The sequence below is a fragment of the Felis catus genome, chromosome A3 (assembly GCF_018350175.1).
Source record: "Felis catus isolate Fca126 chromosome A3, F.catus_Fca126_mat1.0, whole genome shotgun sequence".
Lineage (NCBI taxonomy): Eukaryota > Metazoa > Chordata > Mammalia > Carnivora > Felidae > Felis > Felis catus.
The window spans coordinates 30,726,440-30,745,753 of record NC_058370.1 but is presented as its reverse complement, the minus strand read 5'-3'; the positions used below and the strand labels follow the sequence as shown (position 1 = coordinate 30,745,753).

At 46.9% G+C, this 19,314-nt stretch overlaps 1 protein-coding gene across 6 annotated transcripts in view; it reads right to left on the bottom strand.

Annotated features, from left to right (window-relative positions):
• Window positions 1–14: 14 nt before the first annotated feature.
• The window catches only part of SMOX (spermine oxidase), a 57,460-nt gene continuing 38,160 nt past the window's right edge, over window positions 15–19,314 (bottom strand). For 3 of the 6 annotated variants that reach the window (XM_023251422.2, XM_023251423.2, XM_045053840.1), the window contains one exon: window positions 18,683–19,160. In XM_023251422.2, coding sequence (XP_023107190.1) covers window positions 19,023–19,160 — 138 coding nt within the window. In that variant the 3' untranslated portion in view covers window positions 18,683–19,022. Of the gene's footprint in view, window positions 3,952–7,954; window positions 8,743–11,360; window positions 11,633–18,682; window positions 19,161–19,314 lie in introns of those variants that run through there. The other 3 variants (XR_006595330.1, XM_023251425.2, XM_023251426.2) reach the window with 3 other exon arrangements.

Sequence of the window (19,314 nt, the reverse complement as noted above, 5' to 3'; positions counted from 1 at the left end):
GCAAACTGTCCCTCTTTAGCTTGTAACCCATAAAGAATTACTTTTTTTTTTTTTTTTCTAAAATCCTTCAAGTTCTAAAGCCCCACAACAGGATAGATTGGGTCTGCATTCACTTTCTAATTGCAACTTAAGGCCTCTTCAACTGATGGCTGCTATCCTCTGGGAATTTTAGCATGACCAAAGGACTCAGGAGTTTGGTGGCTTTTAAAATTCACATGATTAGTCTTGGGAATCAAACAGTAATCATAAGCATAAATTTTCGCTTTGTCAGTCTCCCCAGATGTATCTGTGATGCTCTGAGGGCCTCAGTGAGGAAGGTGGCCATCAGTTAAATGGGTGAAACATTACATGAAAAAACATACAAGCCCATGTAGACAAGTGTACATGATGAGTGAGTGAAAGAACACCTACCTAGGAACCATACTTGTTAGCTTTGAGTGAAATGTCCAGCACTTGTCACATTCTCAAGAGACTGCAGGTAATCTAGTCTTCGGCTGGATAATATCAATCACATACATACAACCAGAGTGGGGGTGGTGACTGTGGTCCCGTGGAAAGCTGGTTAGGTGATACCCCAGGGTGTCTGGAGTGGGGATTTTCTAAAACTGGAAGAGCCAGTTGCTGGGCCCCATGTGGACCAGTAGTTTGAGCCAGAAGTTTCCATCCTGTACTGAGGAAGTAGTCTGAAAGGTGCTTGAAAGGTCACCCCAATTTTAGACTTCTCACCCCAATTTTATAAGGTAAAAAGACTGCCATTATTGGTGCCCAGGAGCAGACATTTCATACTGTGGGTCTACAGCAGGGTCTAGACCCTCAGGCCTGGCATCCCCCGAAGGCCCAGGAAGGGCAGTTTAAGGTGGGGGGTGCTGGGAACATGCTGCAGACCCCGAAGAGGGCCCACTTTACGGCACATTGGCCACCCTAAAGCTGGGGACACTGGGGGACAGTCCTTGCTCTTTTCTCACCGAGGTGGGGGCCATTCCTCAAATCAGGGGTCAACGAGGGGACAGACCCCATTGTCAAAGAACTGAACATTGGGCTCCCGGGCAGGGGTTCAGTGGCAGGGGAGGGTCTCTGAGCAGGTAAACATGGGCTCCCACACGCCAGGGCAGGTAAGCCCACAGGAGGCCAACAGCGGGGACAGGGAGCACACTGGGGAGGGAGCCTTCATAAGGGGAATTTTGGGGGGTCCTCTCTGTCCTGTCGTGGTTAACCCGTTAGGCATGCAGGCAGGTGGGGCTGGCAGCTTGCCCAGTACTTTCTCCAGGCACAATGACTAATCAGCAAGACATGTCTGATGTTCAAGTCTCAGCTCCCATCTCCTGGGCACCGAGGCCCTCTGCACACAACTGTTTCTTCCTATACCCCCATACCAAGCCTTCAGGAGATCAGGGAGAGCTGCAAAGCCCCCAGAGAGGCTGTGCCACAGCTAACGCACTGAGTTGCTGACCTTGGTGTCAGGACATGCCAAAGGGTCACAGAGTAGACACATCTGATTAGAGATACTGTCTCTTCGGTACATAGAGAAATGAGGCCGTCGTCTCCGGGAGGCCCCCAGGAAAGGTCAAGGTGGCTGGGAGAATGGGAAGACTCTCAGCACTGATTAGAATGGGAAGAAGAGTTCCTTTACACAATCTTCAAGAAATGGGATGAGGCCTTCAGGGAGTTTGTGAGTGGGAAATGGATGGCCCTGTGAGATGGGACAGGGCAGAACGAGCCTCCAAAGACACTGGCATTTGCCTAAGCCCTTTGCCCCCACCATCCTTAGAAAGTCTCATTCCTGCTTCCCACTCCGGGCCCCAGTCCAGTCTGCCCGCCCTCCCCATTTGAGCTGGGCTCTTGCCACCCATCTTGCCTTGCTTCCCACACTCTTTCAGGGACCTCTGTCCCCAGCATCCCCCAGAGCCGCTTTTGCAAGTCACCTGGGACGTCTCATTTCCCCAACCTCCTCCCTCTGTCTGCCACAGTCCACGCTGGTGGCTGAAATGTTCTTCTCCGCACCCAAGCCACGCCCCTGGGATCTCTTCTGGTTCCCTGGCCACACACTCTCTCTCTCTCTCTCTCTGCCTCCTGCGCAGGCGCCTCTCTCTGCCATTATATGTCCCCCAAGGTTTTCTTCTTCCTCTTCTCAACTCTCCACACGATCTCATCCATTCCAAATGATCTCAGTGACCACTTGTATATAAATGGCTCCCAAGAGTTTGTCTGTAGCTCCAGATGTGTGCTCACCCTCCACTCGCCTGGGTGGATCCCAGACACCCCAAATACCAGGCCACTCGCCTCCTGCAAGGTCATTTCCTCAGCTCCATGTGGGCATGACAAGGCCACTGGTGCTGAGGCCACAGGCTCCTGGAAGCCCTGAGCCTGCCCACCTTCTTCCCAAGACCTTTCCAGATCCCCTAACCCAAACGAACCCCCACGTATCCCTCAGCCTCCCTGGTAGCTTGCACCAAGGTCATCCTGGCTTCAGACCCACTGCTAGAATCCGTACCTGTGCATGGGGAGAAGGCCGTTCCCAGAACTGCTCAGGGCTGGGTGTAAGTGTTCGTTAAATCCTGGATTGATGGAGCTGGCCAACTGACCCTTCCCTGGGACACTGCCCCATTGCCCACCTAATACTCAACAGCACTGTCTCACCCCTACTGGTTCCGCCCATCCTCACAAGGCTGGAGCCTGTGTCCTCCCCCAGCCAGACAGCCAGCTGTGCCTGGACTTCTGCAGGAACACCCGCTCTATGTGCCTTCCGACCCGCCACCCCTCCACCTGGAGCCCCACCCCAAGCCTTTAGTGCCTCCTGCTCCAGGCGCTGACAGGTCCTGGCAAAAGGTTTGGGACCTTGGTCGCCCTCCCTTCGCGACCTGTCAAAGCCCCGACTCTTCAGTGCCCTCCTGACCCTGTTTCTATTTCCGTCCTGTCACACCCCCAGGGACTTACATGTTCACCGTCTACTTGGAAAGAATTTCCTTTTTTTCTTCTTCTTCTTGTGGCTCCAGCGAAGCACAAAACCAGATGCTGGTAAAGGCTAAACCGCTCCCGCAGCCTCTGCTCAGAAGAGCTCTCTGGGGAGCCCTGTGGACTCAGGTGGTGTTGGAAGCAGGGTCTTTGGGCAGAGGGGCTGCTCTGGACTCTCCTGCAGTTTGGGGCTGGCTCTCTTCCCTTCCCCACCCACCCCCTGGCAAGAGCAGGGAAACAAAAGGCATGCTGGACAGGACCCCAGCCTACATTCTCAAATTGCTCTGGTCTGGGGAGGAACTAAGCAGGAAATGCAGGATGCATTTGGAATCCAGAAGAAATCCAAGAACTGGGGCCACGACAGCCTGAGCTCTCAGAGCCGGGATCTGGAGGGAGGGATGCATGGGAGGCAATTCCGGGGACCTCCCCCATGACATTTATGGGCGTTCCCTCCAGGGGTTCATCATTCACATGACTCCACCATACCGTTGTGTCAACCTCTTTCTGTCCTGCCAGAAACCACAGAAGGGGTCCCCAGAGGGGCCAGATTGGCCCCACTCATCTCTTGGGCCAAGCCCCAGAGGTCATAGGTCACTGGCCAGCCTATGGATTGGCTAATTTGGGGTCGAGTCTGATCAGCTGGGCAGGCAGGCAGAAGTGGGTCAGATCACGTGGTATAAAACACAGCTGTCCAGGTGCCAGTGTCCGTGGGTGGAGTGATATTCCCAGATGGGCCGGGAGCAGACAGCCATGGACATCTCCAGCACGCTGGAAAGGTGAAGAATGCAACTGCAGGTGACGAGGACGCTGAGGGACAGCTGCTTAAACATGGGGCGTCGTCTTTCTCACTTGACAAGTTACAGGGTGGGTGGCTGCGGGCACTGTTCATCGCAGACACAAGCTCTGCCTCTGCCTCTGCCTCTGCCTTCTAATCTCTGCTGTGTCGACTCACGTACTCTCTGTTGCCTGATCATGATCAATGCTTCCAAAATCCACATTCTTATTCAAGACAGAGAAAAAAGGAGAAAAGGCTGCTTTTATCAAGATAACAAAAGCTTTCTCTGAGCCCTTCCCCTAGCACACCTCCACTCGGCTCTTAGGGGCCAGAACTGAGTCCTATGACCACCCTCCAAGGGAGACTGATGAAGTCAAAATAGGTTGGATGCTTGGCAGCGAAGGTCCACACTCACGTGATTTTGTACAGCCCACAGCCCAAGAATGAGTTTTACATTTTTCAGTGGAAGGGGTAGTAAGGTGGTTGAAAGAATATGTCATGGTGAGAAAAGTACACAGAAGTTTCCTCTTGGCTCACAAAGCCTAAATTTTACTATCTTGCCCTTTACAGGAAAAGTCTGTCAACCCTTGCTTTAGGGCAACAAGGATCCCAGCCTCCCACTGGGCACACTGCTATTCTGAAGAAAATTAGAATTCTGGCATTAGGAAGAAGCAAAGAATCACTATCCAGCAGTCAGGCTCAGTGCCCACTATCGATGCCAGTCAATACGTTTCAAGCCCGCATCCACTTATCTAATCTGCAACAGCATAAGCAAAGAGCTCCCCCTCTCACTAGGAACCTGACAGAAAGGGGTTTTTCTGGAAGCGCCCCAGCCTTGAGGACATCTTCCCAGACTGGCCAAATGTGTAGGATTTGGAAAGAGACCCGTGAAAAGGAAAGGGAGCTACTAGGCAGGATCAACACTGGCTGTGTCTCAAAAGGCTCAGTGGGACATTATTTGCTCAATGAACTTGCCCCCAGCCAAGGTGCCGGTTCTTAGTATCACAGGTCTGGAAAATGGATCCAGTTAGGGCTCCACAGTTACCAGCCTCCTATAAGCTGACACAGATAACCTAACTCACTTGGACATGAAGTTCCTAAGCCCAAGACCAATGTGCTCATTTTTAATGGAAAAATATAGCTGTATGTTTACAAGCCAGTGTCCTCGTGATGACAAATGAACTTGTTGGGAAGCCAAACTGTGGTCTGAAAGTCCCTTAGTGCATTCAGAGGCTGAGCAGGGAAGTTAATAGAAAGAGCTGTTGATTTAGTGCACCAGGCACAGGGCTCCATCCTAGTTCACACATTCACCTCCTTGGGCATCCTGCCTGTTTCCATGATACATCCCTCTTCAAGCACCCATCCAAACGACTCATGCCTCGATCCCAGCCTTTTGTCTTTCTCTGTGCCTTTAAGTTCGCTTTACCTATCTCCAATCTCATCCATCATGGACCCGTTTCAGTCTGGAACCCTCAGAAACCAGCTCTCAGGGAACATCCCATGGTCGTCCTAGTGGGTCTACAAGCACCAAATGCCTGGACCTCTTATAGATCAGGTGGTTGGTGTTCCTCTAGCTTCAGATATGAACGGCAGAGGTGGGGCCCACGTGCCCTCTGATGCATTTCAACCAGCTAGCACCCACCAGCCAATAACAAATGGCCAGGCAATGGTCATTGAACAATGCATGCATTTGATAATATTTACGGAGCACCTACTGATGTGCCCCGTAGATGGGGAGACATCAGTGTACAAAAGAAAAAAATTTCTGTCTCCACAGAGTCCTCATTTCAGGAGACACAGAAGTGATGGGTAATAAACAACATAAAATATACAATAGGTGGTGACAGGGAAATGTAACAGGGGAAGGGAACGGAAGTACTGAGGATGGGGGAGAGCGCCCTTTTAGATCAAGGACCCAGGGAAGTCCTCAGATAGGAGGTGATGTCTGAGAAAGGGCCTGAAGATAAAGGAGTGAGCTATGCAGACCTCTGGGAAAGAGCATTCTAGGCAGAGGGAGCAGCAGGTGAACCAGTCCTGACTGAGGAGGAGACCTGGTGTGTTCACAGGTTCGCGAGGAGGGCCGAGTAGGCAGAGCGTATCAGGCAAAGGAGGGGAGCAGGGGCTGAGGGTGCCAGACGCAGTAGGTGATGAGTGCCAAAGCGCGCAGGGCTGTGTAAGCCACAGCAGGACCCCGGCCTTCCAGGTGCGGAAAAGTGAGTCGGGTGGTGCCTTAGGAGGCCTTGAGGAAAGAGGAGACAGACAGCATTGGACTCTCGGTGAACAGGGTCACTCTGACTGCTGTGTTGGGATAAAAAAGCAAAAGGACCAGAGCCGAAGCAGGAGACCAACTGGAGAGAGGTGACGGCAATAATCCGGGCAGGAGATGATGGTGCTGTGGCCATGGCCACAGGGATGGAGAAGAACGACAAAAAAAGGTAGATTCTAGAGATTCTGCAGATGGCATTTCCACGTGCCACACCCACACTCAACATTCCCAAGCTACCATCTAGACCTGCTGTCTTGTCAGGAGTCCCTAACAACTCAGGAAAGTTGTTTTTTCCTGCCCCTCTTCTATCTGTCTCCCTCTATATTTAAGCGTATTCTCAAGTCCTATTCTTGGGTTCCTTTTCTTTCCCTGTTGTTTCTTTCCCCGTTGCCATCCACAGGAACATCCATGTGCCAAATTTGCATTTCCAACCCCAACACTATCTCTGTAAGGTTGACTCTGGTTGTCCGTACACAAATTTTCTCCTGACTTTACTGCTGAAAGTCATACGCACTGTTGGTGTGGGAAAGACTTTTTAAATAAGTACAGTATTTCCAACTTCAGATGGCATCCTGTCAAGCCCTTAAGAGCCCTCCCCTTAAAACACCAACAAAGACCTAAAAAGAGGATAGAAATTCAAAACAGGTCTGTAGAGTGAGGATATCAGTCAACCATTTGCAAATTCAGCAAAGACTTCATGCTCACTGGACTGTCCAGGCTTGTGGCTCTGGGGTCAAAAGAGACCTGAGAGCAGAGTAGGACAGCAGAGCTTCTCAGATGTTCCATTTGATGGAAGAGGAGTAGCCATCAGCTCTGAATTTTTAGAACAAAGTTCTTCCTCATTAGCTGAGAACTGGGTAGTTTGGGATAGAAGATCTCTGCTCAGTCTGATAGAACAGAACTAAAAGAATGCCCACCGGCTTCTGTCTCCTCCAACTCTTTGAGCCAGAGTCAAGCCATGAAATGCATCCTCCAGGGAACTGAATCCCTTGGCCCGTTTCTGCCAGGCCCCTTTGTGGGACTGAGCCACCCTTGTACCCTGGGCGGCTCCCCCACCTATGGGCCCACTGCTTGTTCTATCATCAGTGCCTAGAAATATCCCCTTTGGGCTGAGTGACTCCCCAGAGAGAGGTGTATCAGTCAGCTATTGCCACAATAATGCTGCAAAACAAACCACCCGTAAATTCACAGGTTACAAGAGCAAGCATTTGTATTTCTTGTTCATGTGTCTGTCTGCAGGTCCTAGGTTTGGTTCCAGGCTTCTATGGACACAGATCTATTCCATTTTTCTCCATATTCTCCAGGAAACATCAGCTATCAGGGGCATGTTCTTCCCATGACAAATGGCAAGTGCATGAGAAGTGAAACCCAACTGTGCGAGCGTTTAAAACTTCTGCTCCTATCACATCATGTCATGTCTGTTCACGTTCCACTGGGCGAAACAAGTCAGATGGCCAAGCCTAAAGTGATTATGCAGGAAAAGAAACTCTGCTCCCAGAGGGAAAGGAAAGTGATTGAATGTTTGCTGAATAATCTTCCACTCTATCACAAGTGGCTGGGTTAGGACATCAACATATGAATGTTTGTGGGGGACACAATTCAACCCATAGTAACCTCTTTAGTGGGAGGAGATACAAAGTCACATGGCAAAGCATGGGGTCACAGGGAGGAGGGAAGAACTTTTGTCATCATCTACCACAGTGGCAATACCAATCTAGTTCTTGCTCTGAGCCTGAACAAACAATGGCCCAGACCGGAACACCCACTCGTGTGGCCTAGAACAAGGACCCCACCACCCCAAGCCCCAGGTTCCTCCGTCTGTTACCGGGGACTCACATTTTCCGTGAGAAGCAAATGAGATCCTATTGTACATGTGTGTTGAAGAAAAGAGTTATAAAGAGAGACTGTGGTTTTCTGACCCAAATAGGGTATCATACAGGCATAAAGGCAAGAGGCAAATATTCCCAGACATGAATGAATTCTTCTTTTAAAACAGTACCCTTCGAAAAAGCCCAACAACGCAAACACAATGAAAAAGAATAAATCTGAAACAAAAAGGGGTTATAACTGAAGTCACAGAGAATACTGTGAACAATTTGAAAGCAGTAAATGTTTAAACCATCATGAAAAGGCCGATTTTCTAAGAAAATATAAATCACCAAAATTGTATCCCCCCCCCCAAAATAGAAAATGTTAACAGAATGTGATCATAAAAGAAATTAAAACATCAAAGTTCTACTTCCAAAAAAACCAAGTGCAACCAGTTTTGCAAGTAAGTTCTTTAAACCTCCAGGAACCAGATATTTAACATTCTATACACACTTTTCTAATGCATATAGTAAAAAGATGCAAAGCTTCCCAAATTATTTTAAAAGCCCAAGAGGGGAAGAAAGAAAAGCCTGGAAAGCCTAAGATAAAAAAATCTTAGGTCACTTGTGAACATAGATGCAAAAGCCTAAATAAATATTTGCACGTGAAATCCATCAGCATATTAAAATAATAATATGTCATGACCAGTATGATAGATTGTATTATAATTATGAAAACATTTGCTGCCCCAACCTGCTGGGTACTTTTCTGCAGGAAGATTATATGCCTATTCACTGACATCAAGCAAGTTCAGCCACTGATTTGCTTTGACCAATAAAATGTAAATAGAAATAACATATGCCACTTCTGAGTAGAAATGTTAAGATGTTCCAGTATCTCTCTTTTCCATCTACCATGAGATGCTCCATCAACGTGGGCCCTAGAATTAAGAAGACATGAAATCAATCCTTAGTGCTCATATGTCATGAGCAAGAAATAAACATCTGTTGTAATTCACTAAGATTTAGGGATTGTTAGTTACCAGAGCAGAATTTAGCTTAAGCTGACTAATACACCAAGGTGAAGACGGTCTCCAAAATACAAGGAAAACATTAGAAATATTAATGTAATTAACACATTAACAGATAAATGGAGAAAACCCCTATGATAATCTCAATTGATACCAAAAAAGCATTTGATAAAATTCAATATTCACTCACAATAAAACAGTTACAGACTAGATCTTGAAGGGGATTTCTTCAACCTGATAAGAGTTACCCACCAGAAACCAAAAGCAAACAGCATATTTAGAAACTGCAGAAGCATTCCCATTAAAGTTTGGAACAAGGCTATGATCCCCTGATCGCTCCTTTACTCAACATTGTACCAGTAGCTACACTTAATACAGTAAGGAAAGAGAAAAAGACACAACAGGTACATTAACAGGAAAAAAAAAAAAAAAAGACTATCAAATTTGGCAAGTAATATGACCTTCTACCCAGAAAACCCGAGAAAAGTCCTGGATAAATAATTGAAACTAATAAAAGAGTTTGCCTTTAGCCAAGTATAAACCAATATTCAGGAATAGCCTTCCTATTCCCCAGCAAGACAAAAAATCAAATAATCATTTGATGGCATTTCATATCAGCGGGGAAAAGGTGGACCACCCAACAAGAAATAATCGGGATAAGCAGCCAATCCCTGCCTCATAACACAAGTCCACTAAAGATCTAAACACATAAAATAAACGCTTAAGAACTCTTTTTACAAAACACAGAATCCTATCTTCACGACTTGGGATAGAAATGCATATTCTTAAATAGGTTACAGAAAGCACAAACCATAAAAAGAAAAGATTCATGAACGTTTGTTCTTTCTGAATTTAAAGCTTCTATATGTCAAGAGACCCCATAAATCATGCAGCTGACTGGAAGAAAATATATGCAATTCATATCATGGACAAAAAGACTATAGTCCTCAATATATATATTTTTTTAACTCCTACAAATCACTAAGAAACTACCAAAACTGTGGGCTAAGGGATAGGAGAGACAACCCACGGGGGGGGCAGAGGAGAGAGAGAATTTCTAATAATCACAAGAAAAAATATCACTAGTTGGGAAATGCAATTAAAACAAAAATGAGACACCTGGTTTTACCTACCTGGTGACAAAAAATAAACACGAGTTTTTCATTACACTGAGTGATGGCAAAACGGCGTAGATACAAGTGCTCACATACCCCATCTGTGGGAGTGTAATTTGGCAAACCGCTTTTCAGGGTAATTTGGCGGGGTCTTCCAAAACTGAAAATACTTACACCCTATGATCCAGGGACCTTTACACGGTGCACACAGAGGCACTGTCTACGGTTATTACAGCATTGTTTATAATAACGAATAACTAGAAACAAGAAAACGTCCATTCTTGGCAAAGGGGATACTTAAGTGAAGCATGCTCATACAATGAAATGTTATGTATCAGTTACAAGGAATATATGAGATACATAATTTCAACAGAGAGTTCTCTTTTTGTTGTGTGAACAAAGAGCTAATTGAAAGAGAATATGGGGGCACCGGGTGGCTCAGTGGGTTAAGCATCCAACTTTCTTTCGCTCAGATCATGATCTCACCATTCATGAGTTCAAGCCCCGCGTCGGGCTCTGTGCTGACAGCTCGGAGCCTGGAGCCTGCTTCGGATTCTGTGTCCCCTTCTTTCTCTGCCCCTCCCCCACTCGTGCTCTGACTCTCCCTCTCAAAAATAAATAAACATTAAGATAAACTTTAAAAAAAAAAGAGAGAATACGTACAGGGTGATTCCATTTATCTAAAAATACATATACATACAAAATACTATATAATTTGCATTCACATATTATGTATGTAGAAATGTATTTTTATATTTTGGTAGGACAAACACCAAATTCTTAAGATGGGGGATCAGAATTAAGGAAATGATCACAGGAAACTCCAGCTTTATCTGTAAAGTTCCTTTATTTTTAGGAGAATATTTTCACAAGTACTTGTGTCACTAAAAACTGATTTTTAAAAATCTGAGAATTTTCGGGGGTGCCTGGGTGGCTCAGTTGGTTAAACATCTGACTTCAGCTCAGGTCACGAGCTCACGGTTCATGAGTTCAAGCCCCACATTGCGTTCCACGCTGACAGTGCAGAGCCTGCTTGGGATTTTCTCTCTCTCGCTCTCACTCTCCTCTCTGCTCCTCCCCCACTTGCGTTTTCTCTCTCAAAATAAATAATAAATAAATTTTAAGAAATCTGGGAATTTTGTATCAATTATATTATTACCTTCATCCATGTAATAAACTTTTTTGTAGCCTTGTTAAATACTTGGATGCTATGGGGATATGAAGAGGCAGTCACCGTGAACCACCTAAGACACATGATCGCGTTATTGGCGAACAAGGCAGGTACGATGATGACAGTAAAAAATCAAACTGAAGCGCCCTGGGAATTCAGAAGACAGAAATCTACTTCTAGAAGGGGCAGGGAGTTATGGATAAGACAGTAAAATCACCAGAAAGCTCATTAAAGGGGATTACCTGGATGCTGAGTCTTAAAGCTTTGGCAACCTGGGAGAAAATCTTGAGACAAGCAAGGGAGAAATGACACCTTCTTGTAGGGAGACACAATTGTAAAGACAGCGGATTTCTCATCAGAATCATGGAGGCCAGAAGAAAGGCACAGCATTTAAGTACTGAAGAAGCTGCCCATCAGAATCGTACATCCAGTGGAAATGTCCTTCAGAATGAAAGGGATGGGAGGAGGCTAGAATGATCCACGTGGTGATGAAGACGTCAGTAAGAACTCACACCTAACACAGATACGGATAGGTACATTAAAAAATACTCACAGATGTGTAGATACATAGGTTAGTATACACACAGCTCTGTCAGCCGAGAGGGCCTAGAAGCAATGATACCTCCGTGGCACAAGCACACCTAATGCCCAAACCTTGGTTTCTTTTTTTTTTTTTTTTTTTTTATTTATCTTGAGGGTGGGGGGAGGGCAGAGAGGGAGGGAAAGAGAGAATTCCAGGCAGGTTCTGCACCGTCAACACAGAGCCCCACGCGGGGCTCTAACTCACAAACCGTGAAGATCATGACCTGAGCCGAAGTTGGATGCTTAACCGACTGAGCCACCCAGGCGCCCTATCAAAAGGGCTAGGATTCCGTACAGAAATGTCTACTTCTATGACTAGGGCAGGATGTCACAGGATGAGCCTAGAATATCTTGTAGCGCCAGAAAGTAAAGAAGCACTCCAAAAAAGAAGGAAAAAAAAAAAAAAAAAAAACAAGCCACACACACATTGATGGGGGTATGTCCAAGGGACATAGGAGTCCACTGAAAAGATTTCCCAATGATCAAAGCTGGAACAATACAATAACAAGATTAAGTAGTATTGGACAATCCAAAGTATAAAATAAATACCCATGAATCCATTCTGATACATAAAAATAACTGAATAAATTAATAAAGGATTGGGATGGGGGGAGACACAATGCTCCTGGGCAGAAGAATCCCAAATAAATTAAGGTAGATACTCTAAAGAAGGGGAGCATCACTCCTTACTTGCGGCTGCACAAAGTGACTTCTTTCCAAAGAGCAGAGCACGGAAAGGAGGAAAAGACTAACTTCCCGGTGCGGAAACCTGACAAACACAACCTCAACCACTGAGCAAGGCTCATACCAACAGTCCTAAGTCATGTTGATGGTACCTACACTTGACACGATGACACAGAATGGCACTTGACTTCTGTGGTTTTCCTCCCCAAAACCTGCAACCCCAGTCCAGTCATGAGAAAAACATCAGAAAAATTCCAGTAGAGAGGTAATCGTACAATATACCTGGCTGCGTTCCTCAAAATTGGTAAGATCATCAAAAACAAGGAGAGTCTGAGAAAATGTCACGACCAAGAGGAACCTAAGGAAACGTGGCAACTAAATATAACCTAGTATCCTGGGTGGAATTCTGGAACCGAAAAAGGGCATTAGGTAAAAACTAAGGAAATCTGAATCAACTAGAGACTTTTGTTAATAATAATGTACCATCATTGGTTCTTTGGTTGTAACAAGCATACAATATTCATGAAAAAAAATGTTAATAATAGGGGAGATGGTTGGGGGAGGGGACTCTATATATTTACTTCTTCCTACATCTGAAACCGTTCTAAAATAGTCTACTGATACCACAAAAGAAAAAAACCCTGATAGAACGAAAAGGATACATAAATGCAAAATTCTAATTAGACCCTTTAACACTATTCTCTCAACAATTGCTAGAACTATATAGAAAATCAGCAAGGATATAGAAGAAACCAAGAATACCATCAACCAACAGGATATCATCAACATCCACAGAACACTCCATTCAACAATAGCAGAAAACACATCCTTCGCAAGCCCATAAATCATGTACCAAGAGAGCCCATATGCTGGACCATAAAACAAACTCCATAAATTTAAAAGAGTTTAAATCATACCGTCCAACTTTGTTTGGGAAACCAAATAAGTCACGTTTCTTATTCATTCGTTCACTCATCTACTTAGTGAATGTATTTCTCAAAGCATAATTAAATCTTCTTTGAGGCTGGCATACAAAAGGAAAACACTAAAAGTCTGGTAGAGAAACGTAAGAGAACGGGAGGGTATGGAAGGCGGGAGGGAGGGAAGGAGGGAGGGAGGGAGGAGAGAAAAAAATCTCATCTCAGGGCCAACAAGGTCCCTTTTTACTGTTAAGAATGAAAAATAAACGATACTCCAGAATAAGTTACAATGTTATTTTACCCACTTACTCAACATAAATTAAAGGTATTTTCTGTGATTTGTTGGGAGGTCTCTTTGTTGTTGAATTCAGAAAAGACCACAGAGAATCCAGGGCACACACGTTCTCCCTGCAGCCAAGAGGGCTGTAGTCCTATATGGCCAGCAGATGGCGCCAAAGGACAGGTTTCAAACGACGAGGTCGTCCCTGCCTCTGCTAGCCTTAGTGAGAAGGGGAGCCAACCCAGCCCTTCCCGTGTGTGTGTGTGTGTGTGTGTGTGTGTGTGTGTGTGTCTTTCTCTCTCTCTCTCTCTCTGCAACCTAAGGATCCCCACCCCCAACTGCTAGGGTAAGGATAGTGAGAATGCAGAGAGCAAGTGTAGAAACACTAGCATGAAAGGAAGGCAAGGGAAGGTGGTAGAAAGAGGAGAGGGTGATGGAAAGACAAGAGGATCTTGAACTGTGGATGGGAAGGATGGAGTAGAGAGAAGGGGGAGAGGGAAAGGTGAGGCAAGGTCCCTGAGTTTGGAACATGAGATGCACAAGTGGAGGGTCACATACTTCCTTCGGGGTCAGGGATGGGGGAGTGGGGATAGGGGTGGTCCCTATAAGGATGGGTGTTTAGATTAGCTATTTGTAGACCTGCAGAGGAAGTTGCCTCCAATGGCTTCTAGTGAGCCTGTGAAGAAGGACACTTTGGGAGACGTTGTCTGTTGACAGTGAGGAGACAGGGGGGTTCGGGGGTTGAAGGGGAGAACAAACAAGGGAAATCTAAGAGGGTTGCCTCAAAATTGCTCCAATACTGAGCTCATTGAAATAAAACATGCCTGACATTTTGCATCCCCTAACAGAAAGCCAGGTTTTGAACACACCTGCAAAATCAGCGTCCAACAACCACTGCCAAAATCATGAAAGGCGAGAGCAGATTTTGTATCCGCATCTCCAGTTAAACAGTATGAAGCAACCCCTTCCTTTCTTACATTAAATGCCTACCACCAGCTCAGATGTCCTGGATGCCACCTTAGGGCCACAAGTCTTCCGTTCTGTTGAGATTAGATTACCCTGCCCAAATCAAGAGCAGCCTCAACAAACAGCACAGCCAGTCATTATGAGAAAACACGGCCTCGTGTAACTCTACCATTATGTTTGGCAGACCATTAATTAGGCAGGCGGTTCTCTAGAACTGAACCAGCAGCCCACCTCGCTCTGCACCTTGGGCTTACCCTTGGGCTCGTCTCAACAGGCCCAAGTAAGTCAATGCAGAGAAACTCAAATCAGAGATGCTTCTCTCCTACCTTTGTACACAGTGCAGACATTCCAAGTGGCTCCCACGAAGTAGGAGCTGTTAACCTGTCCCATAGCAGCAAAGGTGGAGAGGCACGGTACTCGCCAAGTACCCCAGGCCCCTTGAAGAAACAATTCTGAGGCTTCCACATGGCCACAACTGAAAGCCTTGCTCATGAAGTCACTGATGCCCACAGCACAAGACATCATGCAACTATCCTACTAGAATCCTATGGCCAGAAAAGAAATTTCCTCTCACGTGACCTTCTCTAGGTGACAGGAAATGTAAAGCAGGCGTTGACGTGGGTGTTGGCCCGAGCATGCCACATTTGCCACCCCTGATAGAGTCCTTTGAGTTTCAATCAAGGCCAAGGCTGCTTCAGAGACTTAGTCACAGCAAGGCATTCATCCCGTGTTCCTGGTGCATCTAATCTGTCTTGCTTCCGAATGGCCCTTGCATTTATCTGCCTCAAATATGTGTATTTAATGTTTTATTTATTTTTGAGAGAGACAGATTATGAGCTGGGGAGGGGCAGAGACATGGAGAGACACAAAATTCAAAGCAGGCTCCAGGCTGTCAGCACAGAACCCGACACGGCACTCGAACTCGTGAACCATGAGATCATGACCTGAGCTGAAGCCGGACGCTTAACCGACTGAACCACCCAGGCACCCCTGCCTCAAATCTGTTTTTGAAGCTGCCAATCATAAATGCTACCCACATTAAATGATTGTTTGATAGGGAGGCAGCACCCTGGAAGGCTCTGGCAAACTCTCCAGGGCCACCGCTCCCATACCTGTCCCCACATTTCCCCCAGGGCTGTTCCCTTCCCCCTCAGATGGCATCCCCTGCAAGCTGCATGGCCTTGCACAATCCCACACTGTCCTGGGAACCTCAATTTCCCCTGCTGTGAAACAGTCCCCACCTCCCTCACATGGCTGCAGGTGCCTAGATGAGGGGACAGAGGCAAGGAGTCTGATAAATGGTGACATACTAGTAAACACAAGGCCAGTCCTTATCACCAGGCAGCCAGAGGGACATAAGTAGGTCCTTCCTCCGTTTATCTGCTCTCAGGATGTCATCCCTGTTGCAAGGAGGAAATTTGTTGGGTCAACACAACCGTATATTTTTGGATGGAAGGGTGGAGGGAAGGATGTCCTCAGACTCTTTTTTAAACTTCATAAATTGAGTTATATCACACACACAGAAAAGTGCATAAACCTTCAGTGTGTAACCCAGTGCATTTTTACGAACGTATACACCCATGCGATCACCACCCAGATCAAAATATGGAATAGTTCCGTAACCAGAAAGCACCCCTGTACTCCCTCCCAGGCACGGCTCTGTCCCCTCATATCTAACACGATAGTTTTATAGGTTCTTCAACTTCACAGAAAAAAACCATACAGCATATAGCCTTGTGACTGGCTACTTTCACTCAACATAATGTCTTTGAAATTAATCAATGTTGCAAATATCAACTTGCGTTTTTCTATTGCTACATAGTATTCCATTGTATGGAGGTAATACGGTTCGCCTGCTTTACTATGGATGGACATCTAGCCGCTTCCAGTTTTTAGCTATTACAAACTATGTCGCTATGAACATTCTGGTACATAAGTTTGGTGGGCATATGCATTCTTATCCCTTGGGTGGGCACATGCCAGTTTCAGTAGAATCTGCCACAGAGTTTCCCAGTGTGGCTTGCCCATTTCCACTCTCTCCAGCAATGGCCTCAGGTTTCTTTTTTTTTTTTTTTTGGTGGCACCAGCCTCTTCTTTTCATGGTTCAATAAATAGAATGAGCCTGCAATGTGGAGTCAGACCTCCATGACCTTGGGTGCCATTACTTAACTCTTGTAAGACTTGTCTCCCCATGGGGATAAACTGCCCTCCCCAGCCTGAGTTGGCATCCATACCAAATTAAGAGACCCGTGCACCCAGCATTAACAACTAGCACCTTGCCTGGCAGGTGGCCAGCTCTAAGTGACTATTCCCTCCCTCCCCGCTACCCACACCTGAAGCTCCCCAGCGTGCAATCATAGAATAAACATTTATAGCCTTCTGACCCTCATAGAGTCTTTTAAAATTCCCCTGCCAGTGAGCCTCAGAATCTACCTATTACTTTCTTCCCCCATACTTATGTGACAGGCCACTTCTACCCATCCCACCACAGTTAGTGGGGAAAATCCAGGACACGGGGAGGGTGCACACTGGATCACTGCCTCCCAAGGCCAAGTTAACAGAGGATGCTTCTCGCAAAGCAACTCTGGGCCAGGAGGGAGATACACCCCTGGACCAAAGCAAGGTCCAAATTTACGTGGTCTGTTTAAGTGTTGTTATGGAATGATCTCCAAGATACGTTATGTTGACTAAAACAAGCAAAATGCAGGACAGGATGAATACTTGGTCACTTTTGTGCGAAAAGGAGAGAGCAGGGCCCATCTTTATATTGACATATCTAGAAATGGACACACAAGGCACTAATCACGTGGGGTGTGGGGAGCAACAGTGGTACTGGGGGCAGGTGTGGAGGGAGGTGTCTCCACGGATCCTTTCATGACTTTGAGCTTGAACCACATCTTTAGCTGCTCCTATAATTTTTATACAGTTACAATCTTTTAAGCTATGTGGTAGGCGATTATGAACCCCTGACCTAAACTCCAGGGGGGACCAACCTTGGTGAAGCGAGGATACCTGTTAGCTGTGTGGGCATGGCGGGTGTGCATGCAGGGAGGGTGTGTCGGGAAGTGCAGGTAGGCATGTGTGTAGGCGTGTCTATGTGTTAGACATCTCCACCATAACCCAAGGAAACAGGGGACAGGATGTAGAGTCCTGTTAGGGGCAGTGCCTTCAACTTGTGAGAAGGGAGCCCAACCTAAGTGCACACAGAGTCAGGCCGGGGGGGGGGGGGTGCCGAACCTGGATTTCCACAATTTCCTCCACCACCCAAACCCCCCAAGTCTATACAATTCAAACTCTATCATTAGCAATCTGGAGTCAAATCTGTAGTAATAAAATGACTAACTGTTCTTTAAGGTTCTGTGCATGTGTATGTCAATGTAGTTGTGTGTAGCTGTAAGGGTGTGGGATGCTGTATCCGTGTGGGAGTGAGTGTATGTGTGGATGTACTGTGTGTGCACACAGGTGAGTGTATGCGTGTGTGCACACGTGTGCAAGTGACTGTATGTATATGCGATGTGTGTGCTTTCACTCAGTAAAGAAATAGCAGAAAAGACTACTCGCCCCCCCCCCCCCGCCGCCCCCCGTAAGTGATAGGCCCTTGGAATACAGCAGGTGAGAAATACTTAGGTATATCACAAAAAAAAAAAAAAAAAAAAATGGCCACCCTATCCACCTTCCCAGAAGTCAACAGCAGCCACCCCAAAGGTCAGACCTAGGGCCCCACAGCCAGGTGACACTGACTGATAATTAATGCATCTGAGGTTGGCATGGAGCCACAACAGATGTCCCCTCCCATGGAACTCACCTTCGCTCCATGTGGCCATGCCACCCAGTAGGGCTCTGAGTAGTCCAGCAAAGGGCCGGTGGGCAGACACAGGCCCATCCTGAAGGAGCTGAGCTGAGTAGTGAGGAGCCCTTATCCCTGAGGGGTCTCGCCGGCAGGAAGGCAAACAACCACAAACAGATTGAGGTGAGGGGAGACCCCTTCCAGTAAGGCAGGCACCCTACCTTCTGGGGGGCACAGCCAGGCCACAGCCCTCCCACCATCCCCTCATTCAAAGAGGATATGCTAACAAAAAGTACAGACACACACATAAGAGGCTGAGGTAAATGGAAGAGACGAGCTGAGGGGTACGGGAAGGGCAAGCCTCTTTTATTATCCCAAAATGCAAAGTATTGAAGGCACTTACAATGACAAGGCAGGAGGGGAGGGGAGGCACAGGGAGGTCAGAGGTCAGAGGTCAGAGCACAGAGGTAAATCAACGGGCCCCACCCTGGTCACCACCCGGCACAGAGAAAAGGAAAAGCTACAGGACCAGATCTGAAGCCAGTCGGGGTGTCTAGCTCTACGAAAGGTACAAATCCATTCTACAGTGGATTAGGAAATTAGGAGCACACGGCAGCAAAGGGCAGGGCTGGCAGTCACGAGTTAGTGGCTCTTTAAGGAACACGCTCAGGAGTGAAGAGGGCCCTCAGGTCCCCTGCTGGAAGAGGTCCTGGTACATCTCGATGAGACGGGCAGCCTCGCGCTGGCCAGAGAGCAGAGCACCATGGGTGGTGGAGTAGTACTTGCGGTGAGTGGCCTCACCCGAGAACAGCACCTGCATGGGCTGGGCCAGGGGATGGGGAAGTGAGGGGGGAAGAGCAAGAAAGGCTAGGAGGCTACCTGTCTGCCCCAGGAACCCCCCCATCCGTACTACAAGTCAGAGAGCAGGCACCTGAGATGCAGGTATCGCTGCTTCCACGGGATGAGGAGTTGCCCAT